This window comes from Oncorhynchus nerka, linkage group LG15 (assembly GCF_034236695.1).
Source record: "Oncorhynchus nerka isolate Pitt River linkage group LG15, Oner_Uvic_2.0, whole genome shotgun sequence".
Classification (NCBI taxonomy): domain Eukaryota; kingdom Metazoa; phylum Chordata; class Actinopteri; order Salmoniformes; family Salmonidae; genus Oncorhynchus; species Oncorhynchus nerka.
This window is the reverse complement of record NC_088410.1, coordinates 24,989,464-25,010,632: the sequence shown is the minus strand read 5'-3', so window position 1 is coordinate 25,010,632 and position 21,169 is coordinate 24,989,464. Positions and strand designations below refer to the sequence as shown.

The window sequence follows — 21,169 nt, the reverse complement described above, 5'->3', positions numbered from 1 at the left end:
TCCCCAGCAACATGGGCAACCCTACAGTTGACACACATAAATGTATCTACTGAAACTACACAATATTTTATCCCATGCCCCCCTGCCCCCCTGCACACTTCCCACATCTTGGATTCTCCCTCCTACACACTGCTGCAACTTGACCACAAACGTTGAACCTGAAACACTGCAGTGGATTCTGGACAAAAGCTCTAACAGGATAACTGATAGTATATGCCAGTATATACCAGTGGAGGCTCCTCAAAGGAGGAAGGGGAGGACCATCCTTTTAGAAAAAACTATACTAAATATTTGAACATGTCACCAAATAATTGAATTAAACACTCTGTTTTGCAATGAAGGTGTACAGTAGTTAGTTTCCGTCCTCCTCTGAGTACATTGGCTTCAATACAAAACCTAGGAGGCTCATGGCTCATGGCCAGGTCGCAATTGTAAATGAGAACTTGTTCTCAACTTGCCTACCTGGTAAAATAAAGGTGAAATAAAAAATGGTTCTCACCCCGTTCCATAGACTTACACAGTAATTATGACAATTTACAGAGGACATCCTCCAACCTATCAGAGCTCTTGCAGCATGAACTGACATTTTGTCCACCCAATCAAAGGATCAGAGAATTAATCTAGTACTGGAAGCATAAGATACAACTAGATAGCACTGCAGTGCATAAAATGTGGTCAGTAGTTAACTCAAAAAGAGAGAAAGACAATAGTTGAACAGTTTTGAATAAATGCATTTCTTCAAAAATGAAGGATAACCATGATAGTGAGGGAGAGAGAGAGCTAACTACATTTCATAGTATTTTTTTCACATTCACTTACTTAGCTAGCTATCTAGTTTAGTCTACTCAAACACCCGGCTCAAACACAGAGGGACGCTATGTTAGCTAGCTGGCTATGGCTATCAAACACTGGAACTCCTCAAGGTAAGCTTTTGGCGTAAATGCTAAACTCCTTGCTGACTGTACACTATACTACATGATTGTAGCGGGATTATTAATGCATTAGTTCTGTTAGCTATGTTGACTATGACGTTAGATAATATGGTGACAATAATGTAGGCTATGTGTTGGTTAGCGGTTATGATTTGAAGGTTTGGCTTGGAAAGTTTTTTTCCGCCTGGTCCCAGACAGCTGATGTGTTTACATACACTAAGTTGACTGTGTCTTTGAACAGCTTGGAAAATTCCAGAAAATAATTCCATGGTTTTAGAAGCTTCTGATAGGCTAATTGACATAATTTGAGTCAATTGGAGGTGTACCTGTGGATGTATTTCAAGGCCTACCTTCAAACTTGGTGCCTCTTTGTTTGACATCATGGGAAAATCAAAAGAAATCTGCCAAGACCTCAGAAAAATAATTGTAGACCTCCACAAGTCTGGTTCATCCTTGGGAACAATTTCCAAATGCCTGAAGGTACCACGTTCATCTGTACAAACAATAGTATGCAAGTATAAACACCATGGGACCACGCAGCCGTCATACCGCTCAGGAAGGGGACACGTTCTCCAAGAGATGAATGTACTTTGGTGCGAAAAGTGAAAATCAATCCCAGAACAACAGCAAAGGACCTTGTGAAGATGCTGGAGGAAACAGGTACAAAAGTAAAACGAGTCTTATATCGACCCAACGATATAGGCCACTCGGCAAGGCCACTCGGCAAGGAAGAAGCCACTGCTCCAAAACCGCCATAAATAACCCAGACTACGGTTTGCTACTGCACATGGGGACAAAGATCGTACTTTCTGGAGAAATGTCCTCTGGTCTGATGAAACAAAAATAGAACTGTTTGGCCATAATGACCTTCGGTATGTTTGGAGGAAAAAGGGGAACACCATCCCAGGGGGAACACCATCCCAACTGTGAAGCACGGGGATAACAGCATCATGTTGTGGGGGTGCTTTGCTGCAGGAGGGACTGGTGCACTTCACAAAATAGATGGCATCATGAGGAGGAAAATGATGTGGATATATTATAGCAACATCTCAAGACACCAGTCAGGAAGTTAAAGCTTGGTCGCAAATGGGTCTTCCAAATGGACAATGACACCAAGCATACTTCCAAAGTTGTGGAAGAATGGCTTAAGGACAACAGAGTCAAGGTATTGGAGTGGCCATCACAAGGCCCTGACCTAAATCCTATAGAAAATTTGTGGGCAGAACTGAAAAGGCGTGGGCGAGCAAGGAGGCCTACAAACCTGACTCAGTTACACCAGCTCTGTCAGGAGGAATGGGACAAAATTCACCCAACTTATTGTGGGAAGCTTGTGGAAGGCTACCCAAAATGTTTGACTCAAGTTAATCAATTTAAAGGCAATGCTACCAAATACTAATTGAGTGTATGTAAAATACATAAAAGCTGAAATAAATCATTCTCTCTACTATTATTCTGACATTTCACATTCTTAAAATAAAGTGGTGATCCTAACTGACCTAAGACAGGGGATTTTTACTAGGATTAAATGTCAGGAATTGTGAAAACCTGAGTTTAAATGTATTTGCCTAAGGTGTATGTAAACCTCCGACTTCAACTGTATTTATACTGTAAATGTTGCAAAGATGTTGATCTTGTAATTATGTAATTGCAATACAATATGTATATGTTTGGAAAAGCACTATTTGAAAACCTGTCCGCTGTAGGCAATGCTGATTTAAAAAACCATGTTGACAAATGTGTTTTATCAACGCCTTTCTATTCCAAGAGATGTAATGGGAATACTGCCTGTGCTAAACTGTAGAACAGAATGTAGTACACATACAGGCTTTAGCCAGGAAGGTTCTTGGTCTATAAGGCTTTAATAAAGAGAAGTTAGTCACAGTTTCATCTCAATGTTTTCATGCCAGAATAATCATCCAAAGGAATCATGTTAACCTGTCGTTCCAAAGTCTACCAATGCTTAACGTTTGACCTTTTGGAAAACTGGACATTTCAGGATGTAAGAATCTTGACCTCAGCAATGAATGAATACATGAAACCCTCCCTGACCTGTCATAGAAGTCCTCTTACAAAACAGAGTTAATCTAAAACCAACCTATTTTGATACATCCTGTATCTGCAATTATTACTGTCATGACCTGACCCTTTAGTGTTCCGGAGAGCAGTCTAGTCAATGATAGTGGTGTGTGGTATACCGGACGATTCCGCACTGGCCCCCACCTCCACACCCGCTTCTCTAAATGGCTGAGGTTGAGATATAAAAGACTGTTGTGGAGTAAGGACGATGGCATACAGTCTTGTGGTTCCACCTGCATCACATTTTCACACTTCCACAGTGAGTGTTTCCTTTACATGTTAAACTACTGAGCAGTCAACCAGCATCATTTGATATGAATATTCTATTTTTAAGAGTATACTGTATGTGTGATAACCTATTTCTTATTGGTATTTATGTGCAGAGTGTCAAGAAAATATGAAAATCAACCTTTTTTTGCATTCTTCTTGTGGTAGCTGAGGAGCATGGCCTCCAGTATTCTAAGACGCCATCTTGCTTCCTCTCTGAGACCCAGCCGTGGGTTGTCTGCTTCAGGTAAGAGGAGAGAAACTTCTATATGGCTTACCATAGTAAATCTATCAAAATGGATGAATGCTACGACCATGTCTCTGTCACTAACAAATACAGTCGTGGGTGGTAAAGTCTACAATTTACTCGAAAGGCAAGGCACTCTGGGAAATATTTCAATAAGGCTTTACACGAAGCAGTATGTTAATTTAACACTGTTCCTGTGTGTATATGGGTCCACAGACTCCACACTTTCAGTGTTGATTTAACACTGTTCCTGTGTGTATATGGGTCCACAGACTCCACACTTTCAGTGTTAATTTAACACTGTTCCTGCGTGTATATGGGTCCACAGACTCCACACTTTCAGTGCTGATTTAACACTGTTCCTGTGTGTATATGGGTCCACAGACTCCACACTTTCAGTGTTAATTTAACACTGTTCCTGTGTGTATATGGGTCCACAGACTCCACACTTTCAGTGTTAATTTAACACTGTTCCTGTGTGTATATGGGTCCACAGACTCCACACTTTCAGTGTTAATTTAACACTTTCAGTGTTGTGTTAATTTAACACTGTTCCTGTGTGTATATGGGTCCACAGACTCCACACTTTCAGTGTTAATTTAACACTGTTCCTGTGTGTATATGGGTCCACAGACTCCACACTTTCAGTGTTAATTTAACACTGTGTTTTTTATTGTTTTTACACTGGAGAATTTGCTGTTTAGTGATTGGTAATGCTGTCTTCTCACATGCTATATATAGAAAGATAGTACATATTCAACATTATGGTAATAACTAATAAGTTGAACACAATGATAATTGGAAGAAAGGAGATTGTGGAATGTGTTGTGAGTTTCTGAATGCATCGCTACATTATGTTATTATCGCTACATTATGTTATTATCGCTACATTATGTTATTATCGCTACATTATGTTATTATCGCTACATTTGATCACCCGGTTGCAGGAGAACTTTTCTGCAGCGCAGGACATTTTAATCTTGTGTATTTGAGGTTTTAAAAAGGCGTCTGAAGTTTGTCATTTCCACTTTGAAAATGTCGGACTTGATTTTCGCTTACGAAAAATGTATCAAACCTTACAAAAATGTCCATGAATTATCCCGTTACTGGCTCAAATGAAGATCCTACACGTGTACTTTCTGTCAGTCAAACAAGCATCATGTCTTTGAGCCATTCAACTTCCCAGAACAAGACACAACTGGAAAACACAGTTGATCATTAATTCCCACCTCTGCTCACTCCTCTTGATCCAACTCATTACAGATGAATATCTAGCTTCCTCGTGAGGTATTTGTGATTTGCCGTACTGTGACTTCCCACTGATTGGATGCGTTTTTGGCGTTGGCACAAAACCTCATAACTCAAATAACCCATAGAATCTCGTTCCCATTGTCCATAGGACACCGCCAGCAACAAACTACCGCTAAAAGAGTTGAGGAAGTTGAGTTTGATGGTCCTTGTATGAAGACGGAGGTTCCAGGTCCCAGATCTAAGGTAACTCAATGGATCAACACTCAACCATATCACAGCTAGGACCAGACCTACTAAGTTTATCACACCAAGGACCAGACCTACTAAGTTTATCACACCAAGGACCAGACCTACTAAGTTTATCACACCAAGGACCAGACCTACTAAGTTTATCACACCAAGGACCAGACCTACTAAGTTTATCACACCAAGGACCAGACCTACTAAGTTTATCACACCAAGGACCAGACCTACTAAGTTTATCACACCAAGGACCAGACCTACTAAGTTTATCACACCAAGGACCAGACCTACTAAGTTTATCACACCAAGGACCAGACCTACTAAGTTTATCACACCAAGGACCAGACCTACTAAGTTTATCACACCAAGGACCAGACCTACTAAGTTTATCACACCAAGGACCAGACCTACTAAGTTTATCACACCAAGGACCAGACCTACTAAGTTTATCACACCAAGGACCAGACCTACTAAGTTTATCACACCAAGGACCAGACCTACTAAGTTTATCACACCAAGGACCAGACCTACTAAGTTTATCACACCAAGGACCAGACCTACTAAGTTTATCACACCAAGGACCAGACCTACTAAGTTTATCACACCAAGGACCAGACCTACTAAGTTTATCACACCAAGGACCAGACCTACTAAGTTTATCACACCAAGGACCAGACCTACTAAGTTTATCACACCAAGGACCAGACCTACTAAGTTTATCACACCAAGGACCAGACCTACTAAGTTTATCAGTTTATCACACCAAGGACCAGACCTACTAAGTTTATCACACCAAGGACCAGACCTACTAAGTTTATCACACCAAGGACCAGACCTACTAAGTTTATCACACCAAGGACCAGACCTACTAAGTTTATCACACCAAGGACCAGACCTACTAAGTTTATCACACCAAGGACCAGACCTACTAAGTTTATCACACCAAGGACCAGACCTACTAAGTTTATCACACCAAGGACCAGACCTACTAAGTTTATCACACCAAGGACCAGACCTACTAAGTTTATCACACCAAGGACCAGACCTACTAAGTTTATCACACTTTTGCAACGGCAAGAAAAATGACACTATTAAAGACAGTTTTATGGGATTGTGTTTCATTCTCGTATGGAAAAAAATGCTTAGTAAATCTGTCCCTCACTGCAATGTGCCAACTGTCTAACGGTATTGCTGTCTGTTAGTTCGGGTAGCAGGGATGGTAAAGGGGAACAACATATTTTTTAACAATTTAAAACGGTCTATGAACGGTTTGTGAAATATCTTGTGACTATTAACATTGGCCAGGCCAAAGCTCTCAGGGATCAATCAATTACGCATCATTCAAAGCACTTTAAATTCAGGGCATGGTTGTTTCTTAAGTACTGGTAGTATCCATTCATCTCCACTGTTGTTCTCCACAGATCCTAGCACAACAACTGGAGAGTATTCAGGTAAGAAATACACATAACCCACTCACATTTATATGATATAATATGAATGAAATGTCATGTCACTGCTGAAGGACAAAAAGAGAGGTGGTGAAGAGAAATGTCCACATTGAGAAAAAAGTGGCTTATTCTCCTTGACGTCCTCTGTCCACAAGTCATATCACATCGGATTTGTACGATGCGTCATGTGTAACGGCACCAGTGAAGATAGCCTCTTCTCTGTCACTCTTGAACATCTCTGTCCCCTTCTACAGAGTGTTGTCCAGGTGAACATCTCTGTCCCCCTCTACAGAGTGTTGTCCAGGTGAACATCTCTGTTTCCCTCTACAGAGTGTTGTCCAGGTGAACATCTCTGTCCCCTTGTTGTCCAGGTGAACATCTCTGTCCCCCTTCTACAGAGTGTTGTCCAGGTGAACATCTCTGTCCCCCTCTACAGAGTGATGTCCAGGTGAACATCTCTGTCCCCCTCTACAGAATGTTGTCCAGGTGAACATCTCTGTCCCCCTCTACAGAGTGTTGTCCAGGTGAACATCTCTGTCCCCTTCTACAGAGTGTTGTCCAGGTGAACATCTCTGTCCCCCTCTACAGAGTGTTGTCCAGGTGAACATCTCTGTCCCCTCTACAGAGTGTTGTCCAGGTGAACATCTCTGTCCCCCTCTACAGAGTGTTGTCCAGGTGAACATCTCTGTCCCCCTCTACAGAGTGTTGTCCAGGTGAACATCTCTGTCCCCCTCTACAGAGTGTTGTCCAGGTGAACATCTCTGTCCCCCTCTACAGAGTGTTGTCCAGGTGAACATCTCTGTCCCCCTCTACAGAGTGTTGTCCAGGTGAACATCTCTGTCCCCTCTACAGAGTGTTGTCCAGGTGAACATCTCTGTCCCCCTCTACAGAGTGTTGTCCAGGTGAACATCTCTGTCCCCCTCTACAGAGTGTTGTCCAGGTGAACATCTCTGTCCCCCTCTACAGAGTGTTGTCCAGGTGAACATCTACAGAGTGTTGTCCAGGTGAACATCTCTGTCCCCCTCTACAGAGTGTTGTCCAGGTGAACATCTCTGTCCCCCTCTACAGAGTGTTGTCCAGGTGAACATCTCTGTCCCCCTCTACAGAGTGTTGTCCAGGTGAACATCTCTGTCCCCCTCTACAGAGTGTTGTCCAGGTGAACATCTCTGTCCCCCTCTACAGAGTGTTGTCCAGCTGAACATCTCTGTCCCCCTCTACAGAGTGTTGTCCAGCTGAACTTCTTCTGTGACTATGAGGAGAGTAAAGGTAACTACCTGGTGGACGTGGATGGGAACCGCATGCTGGATGTCTACACCCAGATCGCATCCATACCCATAGGTGGGTATTCTATAGGACCCAGAGTTGTTCCTGGTCAGGTCACGTGGTCAGGAAAAACTCTTGGCCACAAGGATGAGTCAAAGCACTGAAAGACCCAAAGACTTCAAATGTAAGTTTTTCTCTCTGTGATTTCCAGGATACAATCACCCGGCACTCACAAAAGTCATGACGGATCCGAAAAATATGGTAAGCAGCAAAGTTGATCTTGAGAATTGAAAGACATTCGATTTGCCATTGATAATGTGTTACTATTTTCTACAATCTGTGTCAGGGAACGTTTGTCAACCGACCAGCTCTTGGGATGATGCCACCAGAGCAATTCTCTGAGAAGCTTGTCAACGGCCTGATGGCAGTAAGTTTGATTTCAAATACACCTCGGGAATATAACATCACAGCCTGTTTAACACTATTACTAACCATGCATACATTTTCAAGACATATTGTGACACAGAGGACCACATTGGAAATAAGTGTTCAATGATACTGTATTGGGTTATCCCCTGGACTTTGTACTTCATTAACGGATTCAAACCCAAGAATAAATGGAATGAAATCAAATAACTCAAGCTCTTACATGACTGGTGCACTTCCTCCATTTTTCCACTAGGTGGCACCGAAGGGCTTCAGCCGGGTCCAGACCATGGCCTGTGGATCCTGCTCCAATGAGAACGCCTACAAAGCCATCTTCATCTGGTACAGAGTAAGGGCAGGACCATGGATAGTAACGCAATTATAAAGTCTATATTAAATATGGGCTGTATAAATAGCAGGCTTTTACTCTATGTGTTTCTTAGAACAAGATGAGAGGAACTCCAGAACCAACTCCAGAGGAAGTAAGAACTAGTGTCATCAACCAGGTAGGTAACTCACACTCCCTCACAACTCTCCTGTTTGTCATTTTGTTATATAGGGCCAGCAGTTTGTCAGGCTGGTGTTCTCTCATTCTTTTTCCAGGTTCCTGGCTGCCCTGACCTGACTCTTCTGTCCTTCATGGGCGGATTTCACGGAAGAACTCTGGGTAAGACTTTAATATGTACTTACATAGTAATTACTTAGGCTGATACAATCTGACTAGGGTACTGAGTGGGTACACACGGTACTTACATAGTAGTTACTTTGGCTGATACAATCTGACTAGGGTACTGAGTGGGTACACAAGGTACTTACATAGTAGTTACTTAGGCTGATACAATCTGACTAGGGTACTGAGTGGGTACACACGGTACTTACATAGTAGTTACTTAGGCTGATACAATCTGACCAGGGTACTGAGTGGGTACACACGGTACTTACATAGTAATTACTTAGGCTGATACAATCTGACTAGGGTACTGAGTGGGTACACACGGTACTTACATAGTAGTTACTTAGGCTGATACAATCTGACCAGGGTACTGAGTGGGTACACACGGTACTTACATAGTAATTACTTAGGCTGATACAATCTGACTAGGGTACTGTGTGGGTACACACGGTACTTACATAGTAATTACTTAGGCTGATACAATCTGACCAGGGTACTGAGTGGGTACACACGGTTCTTACATAGTAGTTACTTAGGCTGATACAATCTGACCAGGGTACTGTGTGGGTACACAAGGTACTTACATAGTAGTTACTTAGGCTGATACAATCTGACTAGGGTACTGAGTGGGTACACAAGGTACTTACATAGTAGTTACTTAGGCTGATACAATCTGACCAGGGTACTGAGTGGGTACACAAGGTACTTCCAACTGGGATGTAGGTAATTGCAATGACAATACATAGGTTTTTAGAACCACCTAATATCAAGTCTGAACTCAAGGCTCTTCTATTCTTCCAGGCTGTCTGGCCACCACTCACACCAAGGCCATACAGAAGCTAGACGTGCCGTCTTTTGACTGGCCCATCGCCCCCTTCCCCCAGCTGAGGTACCCCCTGGACCAGTTTGAGAGGGAGAACACACGGGAGGAGGCACGCTGCCTGGAGGAGGTGAGTCTCTCTCTATATATACAGTATCTCTTCTTCCTAATCTGACCATCCAACTGACTCTCATCCCTTATTCCTCTCATCAATCCATTCCCATCCATCTGAACTATCCTTTCTTTCATTCTCCCCCCTGACCTTCATTCTCGCCTCTATTCCTCTCATCTCTTGTTCAATCCCTCCCATCTCAGGCGGAGGACCTGATAGTGAAGTGGAATCAGAAGGGTCGGCACGTAGCGGGGGTGGTGATCGAGCCAATCCAGGCAGAGGGAGGGGATAACCACGCCTCCTTCGACTTCTACAGGAAGCTCAGGGGAATCACCAAGAAGGTAGAGAAAGGATCCTTACTGGTTAGACAGAGTACAGAGCATCTGGAGGGATATGAATCATGCTGACAATCTTAACTGATTTGATTCTCTTGATTGTTAGTGAAAATGATCAAATTAGTAGATATTGAGTAGAATTCCTTTAATTGAGACTTGGTATAAGCCACACCTACCAAGGTGTGTTTTATCAAATACTTCTTTAAATACATTGATTGGTAAATAATATGAAGCTATCAAGGTACACTCATCTAGAAATCAGTACTTTACTGTGTAAGTACACTGTAAACAGTATTGTGATTACACAGGTCTTTAGTCATTTCAACCTACTGACCTTTGTGTGTCCGTCAGCATGGCTGTGCCTTCCTAGTGGATGAGGTGCAGACAGGGGGTGGGTCTACGGGGAAATTCTGGGCCCACGAGCACTGGGGATTGGACGACCCCGCTGACATCGTCTCCTTCAGCAAGAAGATGCTGACAGGAGGATACTACCAGAAAGATAGCTTTCAGCCTGACAAGGTAGTGTGTGTGTGTGGGTGGGTGTGTATGTGTGTGTATGTGGTACTTTTATATCAACCTTTTTACCTTATTTTCTTTTCTTTCTCTTCTCTCCTCACTTCTTCTCCCATCTCCTCTTCTCTGTTTCTTCTCTCATCTCCTCTCCTCTCTGCTTCTTCTCTTCTCTCCTCACTTCTTCTCCCATCTCCTCTTCTCTCTGCTTCTTCTCTCCTCTCCTCTTATTTTCTTCTCCAGCCGTTCAGGATCTTCAACACGTGGCTTGGAGACCACACTAAGAACCTGTTGCTGACCGAGGTCATAAAGGTCATCAAAACAGAGAACCTGCTGGACCAGGCCAAGAGGTCAGGCAAGGTCATGCTGGAGGGACTCTACGACCTACAGGTGAGTTAGGGTCAAAGGTTAGGAGTCACTGTTAGGGGAGTGAAGAATGATCACTGTTTGATGTTTACTGTGGTTGTGTTGAGTAGAGGGAGAGTGGTCGTTTGTAGTGTGTGTGTGTATGAGACAGCATGCATCACCCCGCTCCTCTCTCTTCAAGGATAAGTACCCCCACTTGCTCAGTAAAGCGAGGGGCATCGGGACGTTCTGTGCCATCGATGTTAAGGATGAAGACACACGCAACCTCCTCCTCCTCAAGGCCAGGAATAAGGGTAAGACTCTTAGCATGTAGGATCTGATGAATTCTCCAGGTCAGGAATAAGGGTAAGACTCTTAGCATGTAGGATGTGATGAATCCTCTAGGCCAGGAATAAGGGTAAGACTCTTAGCATGTAGGATGTGATGAATCCTCTAGGCCAGGAATAAGGGTAAGACTCTTAGCATGTAGGATCTGATGAATTCTCCAGGTCAGGAATAAGGGTAAGACTCTTAGCATGTAGGATCTGATGAATTCTCCAGGTCAGGAATAAGGGTAAGACTCTTAGCATGTAGGATGTGATGAATCCTCTAGGCCAGGAATAAGGGTAAGACTCTTAGCATGTAGGATGTGATGAATAATCTAAAAGAATAAGACTATCAATTTAGCAAGATTATCAAATGATTCAAGAACATGCAGGACAATATCCAGCATAATATTTACTAGCTTAGTATCAATAAGGTACATCCATATCACTTACATTCAGTAGTACTATCAAGTGAATCGTTGATTTGTTAGTAAAGAATGAATACTATTTATGATGTTGTTTTCTTGTTCCAGGTGTGGTTCTAGGGGGCTGTGGAACCCAGTCTATCCGGTTCCGACCAGCTCTGGTGTTCAAGGAACACCATGCTCATCTCTTCCTGGATATCTTTAATGACGCAATCGCTGAGCTCAAGTAGAGTCTACACAGGAATCCACTGTGGCCCTGCTCAAACAGACCCATACTGTCAACCTGCAGTGAAGAGGTTGACACTCCTCCAATCAATCAAATGTATTTACAAAGCCCTTTTTACATCAGCTGATGTCACAAAGTGATTTTACAGAAATCCAGCCTACAACTCAAAACAGCAAGCAATGCAGATGTAGAAGCACAGTGTCTAGGAAAAGCTCCCTAGAAAGGCAGGAACCTAGGAGGAAACCTAGAGAGGAACCAGGCTCTGAGGGGTGGCCAGTCCTCTTCTGGCTGTGCTGGATGGAGATGAAGGGTATATGGCCATTAAGGCCAGATGGTTCTTCAAGATCTTCATAGATGACCATCAGGGTATACACTCCTGTATATTACTGTACATTATTTCACTCCAACTCTTTAAGAAAATGATTTCCATAAATGACTGTGGGATGATTGATTGCAATGGACTTTCTGAAGGTCAAATAACTGTAGACATTTTCTGTATAGTGTTTTGTGTACTGTACCTTAAAATAAACCTGTCAAATATTTGTTGCTTAAATGATGAGGGTGATTGAAGGCTGTGAGTCTGAGCAGCTGTCCAACACAAAATGTCACTGGTTCTTTTGGTCACACACAGTAGTCAAGAAATGGGACAGAACAGACTGCAGTATATGTAGGTAGGCATCTCTAGCTGCTGAATATACAACATTTTAAATGCTCACAACATAAAATACCCTTTTCACACCACTGTGTCAACCCAGACCTAACTGCTGGCTCAGATATTTTCAGCACAGTTCCAGGAACTATAGTGGATGCTTGGCTGGGCTCTGTTCGGCTCAGTAGCTTGGCTGGGCTCAGTACAGCCTGGTTTGGCTCTGTTCGGCTCAGTACAGCCTGGTTTGGCTCTGAAAAGCCCTATAAAAACATCAAATCAAAGTCCCAAACACTTTCTCAAAGGCCTGCCTATCCACCACACGTCCCAGTCTAGTGGAGAAGTACAGCGTCTCAGAACTACTATATCTCTTCAACCTTAATATAGTCTCCCCTATGGAGTCCCCGGTGTCCCCCAGAGTCATAACGTCCGTCACGGGCAGATACACGTCCTTCCTGCGTCCCCAGAACGTCAGGTGAGACACTTTCAGCGTCGTCTGGGACTCATCCAAGTACATCATCCCGACGACGCGTCTCAGGTAGTGACTAGCCGAGAAGAGCATGACGGCGGCGAACGCCGCTATCCCCGTGCTGTAGCTAACCAGTAGGTACGAAGCATCTCCTTGGAAATACATGTAGTATACGGGCGGGAGTAAGAGCATGGTGATTCCGGTTTGGATCAGTTTGAGTCTGGAGACCGCTCTCAGGAGTTTGATGTGAGGTAAGGAGTAGATGAGGTTGTATTTTGGGGTGGATAAGTCAGAGTATTTGGTGAGAGCAGTGACGTGGGGGGATGGGGGTACTGGGTAGCTGTGTTGGATACTAGGCGTCCATCTTGGGTCCAGTCGGCTGACTACATGGGGTTGTGGGCCACAGATTAGTGACCTTGAGCTGCCTCTCAACACACAGTATCCTCTGCAGTGGGCCAGCACATGGTAGGACAGCCGAGGGAAGAGTGTTGTAGACCTATGCTGTGGGATAGAGACAGAGAGAGGGTAGGGTAGAGGGCAACAGATGGAGACATGAGAAATACAAAAATACTTTGTTTTTGTTTAAAACTACTAACTGTTTAGAGAGCAAGAAGCCATACAACAGAGAACCGATTATTTTGCTGCATCCTCATTCATCCAATTTATTCTAACGGTATTATTTTTTACTCTATTCTATATTAGTGGCTATATATACAACTGACAGTCTAATATTGAGTCAAGCGACAATAAGAAATAACTCATTTACCAACCATGTTAGCTGGCTTCTATCTTGCAAAATATGTGAGAAAACATCTCAGGAAGGTATCATTCACGCTGTTAGCCAGATGGCTAGGTCAGACCTTGCACTTTGGCACAGGAAGTAATTTACGCAATGTTCCAAGAGCAATTCCGCCCTCTTGTGGGCAGAGCGACATATGGTCAAAATAAAGTATTTGTGCAATAACTTTTATCTCTAATATTAATAAATGTGAACAATAATCATTTTTGAAAAGCATAATATTTATTGCGCAAGTCTTTTACATTTTATTTTAAACTTTAGGTTCCACAAACCTAAAAGTGGGAGGTCATATATGACAGTTATGAGGCAACAATGTCGCTGTTTGATCATGTGAATAGGATGTTGTGAAACTACGCTAACGATTTCAAATGTTGCCACTGAATGATTTTGTGTCTTGCTTCTGCATAGACTGAAGAATGTCAAGACTATCTTCGGTGGAGTCCCGAGTGCCGATCTACCAAAGAAGTGTCACTGTTTGCAGCCAACTTGAACAATATTGAGATATCTTTCCAAGCTTCGTTGGCCTATTAAGAAATTGTAACTTTATGACAGTGTTAATGCACTGTTGTCTGTCCAACAGCATAGCAGAAGTGTGTTGAACAGGCTACACCGCAGAATTGTGAGTCAGTGACCGTATGGACTCGGCGCAAAAATGCTTCAACTCGGAGACGAAATCGCCCTATTCTCTGTGGTGTTCGCGATCGTTCTCCTCGGAACACGGAGCCCGATATGGTCCACCGCCCTCACCGCCTGCCTCTATGCCTTTCTGATCATGTTCCGTTTTCCCCAAGTCCCGACCAGCCAGGCGAGACAGGTGCTTCGGCCCGCTAAGAACGCTGCTTCGGGTGGGGTGTCCCTAGTCGCTCACCGGGGTGGAGGGCATGATGCGCCGGAGAATACCATGGCTGCCATCCGGGAGGTGAGTCAGGAAGTCGAGGAGAGAAGTATTTGTTCAACAAGGATTCGTGGTTCTTGAAAGCCACAACATTTTCTCTCGCTCCCCTTACATAGCCTCCAGATGATTATGGCAAACCTTCCTGGTCTCATCTCCCTCTCTCTCTCTGCATCTCTAGGCACATAAGAACGGGGCGACCGGCGTAGAGCTGGACTTGGAGTTCACATCAGACGGAGTCCCTATTCTGATGCACGATGAGACTGTAGACCGAACCACCAACGGGTCGGGACCCCTCACACAGCTAAACTTCTCTGGGCTGTGTAAACTGGACGCTGCCGCTAAGCACCGACTCCGGTGAGTGGGAAGAGAGAGATGGAGTGATACTGTAGGACAGCTCCGGTCCTGGAGGTCGCAGTGTGTGCATGTTCTTGTTCCCAACACTAAAACACATATTCAAATGAATAACTGATCATGGTTTAAATTGTGTTCTGTGCTTATTCGTTAGCTGGGACAGAACCAATGATGGCACGGTATATGTTATGTGGCTCCTACAGTGACAAGTTCCAGGGAGAGAAGGTCCCCACTCTGCAGGAGGCTGTGGAGGAATGCATCAAACTGCAGCTCACCATCTACTTTGATGTCAAAGGTCACCCAGATGAGGTACAGCCAATCAGAAGCCTCAGATAAAGATGTTTGTGACTATACACAGTTTCACACTACTGAGTACTTCTTTGTCTTCTTCTTAAGCCTAAGCTTGATAATTCTCTTGTTTGCTGTTTAACAGTACACTTTTAGATCAGTCATGGACCAGCTAGGCCTGTTGAAAGCCTGTGGTTTTAGTCAGTGGTCCACTTCAGTTCAAGAAATTGAGAATTGAGAGCAGTCATAAACTCAGCGGTTCCCAAACTTTTCCACTCCGGCCGGCCCCTCTTCCATCATTGGGGGAACATCTTTTGCTGTTTTAAAGCTAATTTCCCACAATTCTACACATTGTGTGTTCATGTCATATCTGAGTGACTCATACAATAGGAGAATTCTGACAAGTCATTGCAGACTCTCTAAGGTCTGCAATGACTAACATGACAAGAGGAACTGATGATGCACTACCCAATTTTCGAAATTACACCTTGTGCATTCTACTATTACAACATTCAAGAGTAAGTTTAAGGCCCGACTGAGATCTTTTTTTTGGGGGGCTCTGCACCCCCTCTGCCGACCCCTTTGCACGCTCCACAGTTTGGGAACCACTGATCTAACTGACCCCCCAACAGTTGCTGGCTCACCAGTGGGTCTGAGAGGTACACATACACAAATATACACAGACTCTACAAAGAAACAGAAAGTGTATTAATGACCTTATCATGTTCTGTTCTTCTCTCCTCCTCTCCCAGGCAGCGGCAGCCCTAAAGGAGATGTATCAGAAACACCCTGTGCTTTACAACACCAGCATTGTCTGTTCCTTTGAGCCCAAAGTCATCTACAGGGTAACTGTGGGCTGTTGGGTTGACAAGAGGATAGTAGTGGGCTGTCTGTCTATATGGGTGCTGGGTTAGATGTGTCTTTGTCTCTGTATTAGAGGACTAACAATTGATTTAAGTTTCCATGAAATGGCAGCCATTTTAATTTCAGCTTCACTATGGGAAGAAAATTAGATTACAGATAGACATTTGAAAGATTTGACCTGATAAACTCGTAGTAAAATCCCTTCCCTCTTTCTCTCCATTGCCCTCTAACCCCTGATCCCAGATGCGTCAGGCTGACCCGGAAGTGGTGACGGCGCTGACCCACCGGCCATGGAGCCTTAGTCGGTTGGGTGACGGCACGCCGCGCTTCTCGTTGCTATGGAAACACCACTGTATGCAGGTGCTAGATGTGATACTGGACTGGGCCCACCACCAACTGCTCTGGAACCTCTGTGGCGTCTCTGCCTTCCTGGTGCAGAAGAACTTCATATCACTGTGAGTCACCGCTGTCTATTTAGAGTCCAAAATGGCTCCCTATTTCCTATATCGTTCACTACATTTCATCTTTTAATGTCACGTGCAGAAGGACAGTGAAAAGCTGTTATCCCAATAATGCAGTTATCAATATCAATGTAGTACTATAAAATACATGAAGGTAGAACAAAAACACACAAGAAATGGAAGTAAGAAGATCACGAGAACGAATGTAAGTAAGCTACAGTTGAAGTCGGGAGTTTACATACACCTTAGCCAAATACATTTATAAAGTAAGTTTTTCACAATTCCAGACATTTAATCTTAGTAAAAATTCCCTGTCTTAGGTCAGTTAGGATCACCACTTTATTTTAAGAATGTGAAATGTCAGAATAATAGTAGAGAGAATGATTTATTTCAGATTTTATTTCATCACATTCCCAGTGGGTCAGAAGTTTACATACACTTAATTAGTATTTGGTAGCATTGCCTTTAAATTGTTTAACTTGGGTCAAACATTTTGGGTAGCCTTCCATAAGCTTCCCACAATAAGTTGGGTGAATTTTGGCCCATTCCTCCTGACAGAGCTGGTGTAACTGAGTCAGGTTTGTAGGCCTCCTTGCTCGCCCACACTTTTTCAGTTCTGCCCACAAATTTTCTATAGGATTTAGGTCAGTGCTTTGTGATGGCCACTCCAATACCTTGACTTTGTTGTCTTTAAGCCATTTTGCCACAACTTTGGAAGTATGCTTGGGGTCATTGTCCATTTGGAAGACCCATTTGCGACCAAGCTTTAACTTCCTGTGATGTCTTGAGATGTTGCTTCAATATATCCACATAATTTCCCTTCCTCATGAAGCCATCTATTTTGTGAAGTGCACCAGTCCCTCCTGCAGCAAAGCACTCCTACAACATGATGCTGCCACCCCCGTGCTTCACAGTTGGGATGGTGTTCTTCGGCGTGCAAGCCTCCCCCTTTTTACCTCAAACATAATGATGGTCATTATGGCCAAACAGTTCTATTTTTGTTTCATCAGACCAGAGGACTTTTCTCCAAAAAGTACGATCTTTGTCCCCATGTGCAGTTGCAAACCGTAGTCTGGCTTTTTCATGTCAGTTTTGGAGCAGTGGCTTCTACCTTGCTGAGCGGCCTTTCAGGTTTTGTCAATATAGGACTAGTTTTACTGTGGATATAGATACTTTTGTACCTGTTTCCTCCAGCAACTTCACAACGTCCTTTGCTGTTGTTCTGGGATTGATTTGCACTTTTCGCATCAAAGTTTGTTCATCTCTAGGAGACCGAACGAGTCTCCTTTCTGAGCGGTATGACGGCTGCGTGGTCCCATGGTGTTTATACTTGCATACTATTGTTTGTACAGATGAACGTGGTACCTTCAGGCGTTTGGAAATTGCTCCCAAGGATGAAGCAGACTTGTGGAGGTCTACAATTATTTTCTGGGGTCTGGCTGATTTCTTTTGATTTTCCCATGATATCAATCAAAGAGGCACTGAGTTTGAAGGTAGGCCTTGAAATACATCCATAGGTACACCTCTAATTGACTCAAATGATGTCAATTAGCCTATCAGAAGCTTCTAAAGCCATGACATCATTTTCTTGAATTTTCCAAGCTGTTTAAAGGCACAGTCAACTTAGTGTATGTAAACTTCTGACCCACTGGAATTGTGATTAAGTGAAATAATCGGTCTGTAAACAATTGTTGGAAAAATTACTTATCATACAGAAAGTAGATGTCCTAACCGACTTTCCAAAACTATAGTTTGTTCACAAGAAATGTGTGGAGTGGTTGAAAAACAAATTTTAATGACTCCAACCTAAGTGTATGTAAACTTCCGACCTCAACTGTATTTATGGTTAGTTCCAATACCGTATTTACAATGTGCAGGGATACTGGATCTATAGAGGTAGATATGCATAGGGGTAAGGTGACTAGGTATCAGGATATATGATAAACAGAGTAGCAGCAGAGTATATGATGTATGTGTGTGTGAAGTCAAAATAAGTGTGTGAGCAAATGGAGTGTGAGTGAGTAGAGTCCTGTGAGTGTGCATATAAAGACGTGCAAAAAAATATAAACATTCAAGAGTCAACTCAGATTGTCTGTGTTATGGCTTGGGGATAGAAGCTGTTCAGGTGCCTCTTGGTGTCAGACTTGATGCACCGGTACAACTTGCCGTGCGGAAGAAGAGAGAACAGTCTATGTCTTTAATGATTTTCTGGGTCTTTATTTTTTTTGTACATTATTTTTTACAATATAAAACACACACATACAAAACGACAACAACATCCTACCTGCCCAGACCCACCTGCTCACACACCCATCTCCAACGCCCGCATCGCTCTCCTCCATATGGCCTCAAACTGAACCATTTTGTTTCTCTCTGTCACCTCACCTACTTTCAACATTTAGATAATAAAGCATTTAACCTTTCCATTGTGTTAACGACAGAGGATTAGTTGATTTCCAGTTTTTTTTTTTTTCAATATAATTGATGAGGCCGTCCTTTCACACTGCCTGATATAGAGGTCCTGGATGGCAGGGAGCTCGGCCCCAGTGATGTACTGGGCTGTCCACACCAACCTCTGTAGCGCCATGCGATTTGAAGGCGGTGCAGTTGCCATACCAAGCAGTGATGCAACAAGTCACGATGCTCTCAATGGTGCAGCTGTAATAGTTTCAACCTCCTGAGGGGGTTATGTCCATTCCCTATATAGTGCACTACTTTAGACCTCTATATAAGGACATGATTCTACTTGAAGGAGCGATGTATCTTCTGTTGAAACAAAAGATTTGCTGCTCTAGCCCTTATGTAGTGTTGCTTTGTTGTTACCCACATCGTTAGCTGTTTGAAGTGTACACACCCTCAATAACCACTGTTATAGGGATACTTTGGGATTTTATCTAGCATGCTAGCAGATACCCATAGACTCCCAGTCATTGTGCTAACGCTAGTTAGCATTGGCTCACGAAACTACCTCTAATTTCCTTCATACTGGACACATTAGACATAACAATGGTATCCATGAGTTCATTTTGGGGTTGGTGGCGGCACCGTAATTGTGGAGGATGGGCACGTGGTAGTGGCTGGAGTGGAAAGGTATCAACAACATCAAACCCGTTGTTTCCATGTGTTTGATGTCATTACATTCGCTCAGTTCCAGCCATTATGATGTTGCTGTCCTCCACTGCACGAGGTCATCTGACTCTGGGGAAGTAGATAAAGGGCTAAAATCACTAAGTCTCCCTTTATTACACATCTCATTTTACATCACATGTATTGATTTGATTGGCCATTGATTCCTTATTGACTTTCTCTTCTCTCTTCCATCCCCAGGGACTATGTCCAGTACTGGGCTCAGAGAGGGGTTGAGGTGGTGGGCTGGACAGTCAACACAGCTGAGGAGAAACAATACTACCAGGAGATACTCAACGTCAACTACATCACTGACAGCCTACTGGAGAACTGTGATCCTCACTACTGAACAGACATAACACACAGAAACCTGCACACACACACACTGAAGCAAGTTAAAATCCCATATTGGACACATATGACTTTAACCCTGTGTTACTTATCTTACTGTATATTGTATGCCCAAGAAACCTGATACAAATATTCAGTCCAGTACAAAGCCTTCAACTTACAGGGCGACTTCATTTAGTGAACAACGTGTCTCCAGGTTCACCTATGTACTGTGATAACCAACTCAGGAGTGTACCTACTGCACAGTTACATTTGAGTCATTTAGCAGACACTTTTATCTAGAGAGATTTACACTAGTGAGTGCATACATTTTCATAATGGTCCCCCGTGGGAATTGAACCCACAAACCCTGGTGTTGCAAGCCACCATGCTCTACCAACTGAGCCACACGGGACCACAGCTCGTACATATGTCATATTTTGAATCCATGACCATTCCCATTGTCAAGGATCTGTGTAAATATGAACACTTCATTTTCACACAGTGCAATAATGTGCTTTTCTGAAGGGATAGTCTTAACTGGAATAAGGAAAAGTCTGTGGGCATCCAACCAGCTTCCAATGAAATACTAACCTAATAAGATGCATTAACTTGAATGAAATAATCTTATAGGAATGGAGAAATAAACAAGTATGGATAAAGTAGATTTGTTCAGCTTCTCTCTCTCTCTCTCTGTCCTTATGCAGTGTCTACGATATGGTTTCAACTCTCTGCCACAGGTTTTCCCCTCATCTCTTAAAACAACATAAGCAAAGTCTGAAGCCGAGGCTTCTACCAGTGTTCAATGACTGGACATTGGTCAGCAGTCTCTAAGGTGCAAGGTTTATTACCTGGTGGGAGCCCGACTAGTAACAGTGAGTAAAGTTCAGGGCAGGGTACTGGGCGGAGGCCGGCTAGTGGTTTCAATCTCTCGGTCACAGCTTTGACGCGCCTGTAGTGTCTCTGCCTTTTAGAAGGTAGGGGGGTGAACAGACCCTGGCTCGGGTGGCTGAGG

At 43.4% G+C, this 21,169-nt stretch overlaps 3 protein-coding genes across 3 annotated transcripts; 2 read left to right on the top strand and 1 right to left on the bottom strand.

Moving 5' to 3' along the window:
- Window positions 1-3,159: 3,159 nt before the first annotated feature.
- LOC115121187 (4-aminobutyrate aminotransferase, mitochondrial) lies at window positions 3,160-12,467 on the top strand. The gene is made up of 16 exons (XM_065001341.1): window positions 3,160-3,267; window positions 3,444-3,522; window positions 4,922-5,016; window positions 6,438-6,467; window positions 7,685-7,802; window positions 7,939-7,988; window positions 8,074-8,154; window positions 8,410-8,502; window positions 8,597-8,659; window positions 8,757-8,820; window positions 9,628-9,776; window positions 9,962-10,099; window positions 10,445-10,612; window positions 10,847-10,993; window positions 11,151-11,262; window positions 11,808-12,467. Exons 1-16 carry the CDS (start codon window positions 3,217-3,219, stop codon window positions 11,927-11,929), a joined length of 1,560 nt encoding a protein of 519 aa, XP_064857413.1. The 5' UTR covers window positions 3,160-3,216; the 3' UTR covers window positions 11,930-12,467.
- tmem186 (transmembrane protein 186) lies at window positions 11,669-13,920 on the bottom strand. Its single transcript, XM_029644517.2, has 2 exons — window positions 13,811-13,920; window positions 11,669-13,541 (listed from the first exon to the last, which is right to left on the bottom strand). The coding sequence occupies exons 1-2, from the start codon at window positions 13,811-13,813 to the stop codon at window positions 12,846-12,848; spliced, it is 699 nt and encodes a 232-aa protein (XP_029500377.1). The 5' UTR covers window positions 13,814-13,920; the 3' UTR covers window positions 11,669-12,845.
- A 222-nt stretch (window positions 13,921-14,142) lies between these two features.
- On the top strand, window positions 14,143-20,819 carry gde1 (glycerophosphodiester phosphodiesterase 1). The gene is made up of 6 exons (XM_065001342.1): window positions 14,143-14,758; window positions 14,913-15,088; window positions 15,289-15,394; window positions 16,126-16,218; window positions 16,481-16,692; window positions 20,026-20,819. Exons 1-6 carry the CDS (start codon window positions 14,492-14,494, stop codon window positions 20,171-20,173), a joined length of 1,002 nt encoding a protein of 333 aa, XP_064857414.1. The 5' UTR covers window positions 14,143-14,491; the 3' UTR covers window positions 20,174-20,819.
- Window positions 20,820-21,169: the final 350 nt, after the last annotated feature.

Bases quoted from the DNA above. Each gene is read 5' to 3' on its own strand.
- gde1 (XM_065001342.1), top strand. From the start codon at position 14,492: ATGCTTCAACTCGGAGACGAAATCGCCCTATTCTCTGTGGTGTTCGCG. The intron at 14,759-14,912 runs GTGAGTCAGGAA...CTGCATCTCTAG, and splicing joins CCATGGCTGCCATCCGGGAG to GCACATAAGAACGGGGCGAC. The intron at 16,219-16,480 runs GTAACTGTGGGC...CCCTGATCCCAG, and splicing joins AGCCCAAAGTCATCTACAGG to ATGCGTCAGGCTGACCCGGA.
- LOC115121187 (XM_065001341.1), top strand. From the start codon at position 3,217: ATGGCATACAGTCTTGTGGTTCCACCTGCATCACATTTTCACACTTCC. The intron at 10,100-10,444 runs GTAGAGAAAGGA...TGTGTCCGTCAG, and splicing joins TCAGGGGAATCACCAAGAAG to CATGGCTGTGCCTTCCTAGT. The intron at 10,613-10,846 runs GTAGTGTGTGTG...TTTCTTCTCCAG, and splicing joins ATAGCTTTCAGCCTGACAAG to CCGTTCAGGATCTTCAACAC.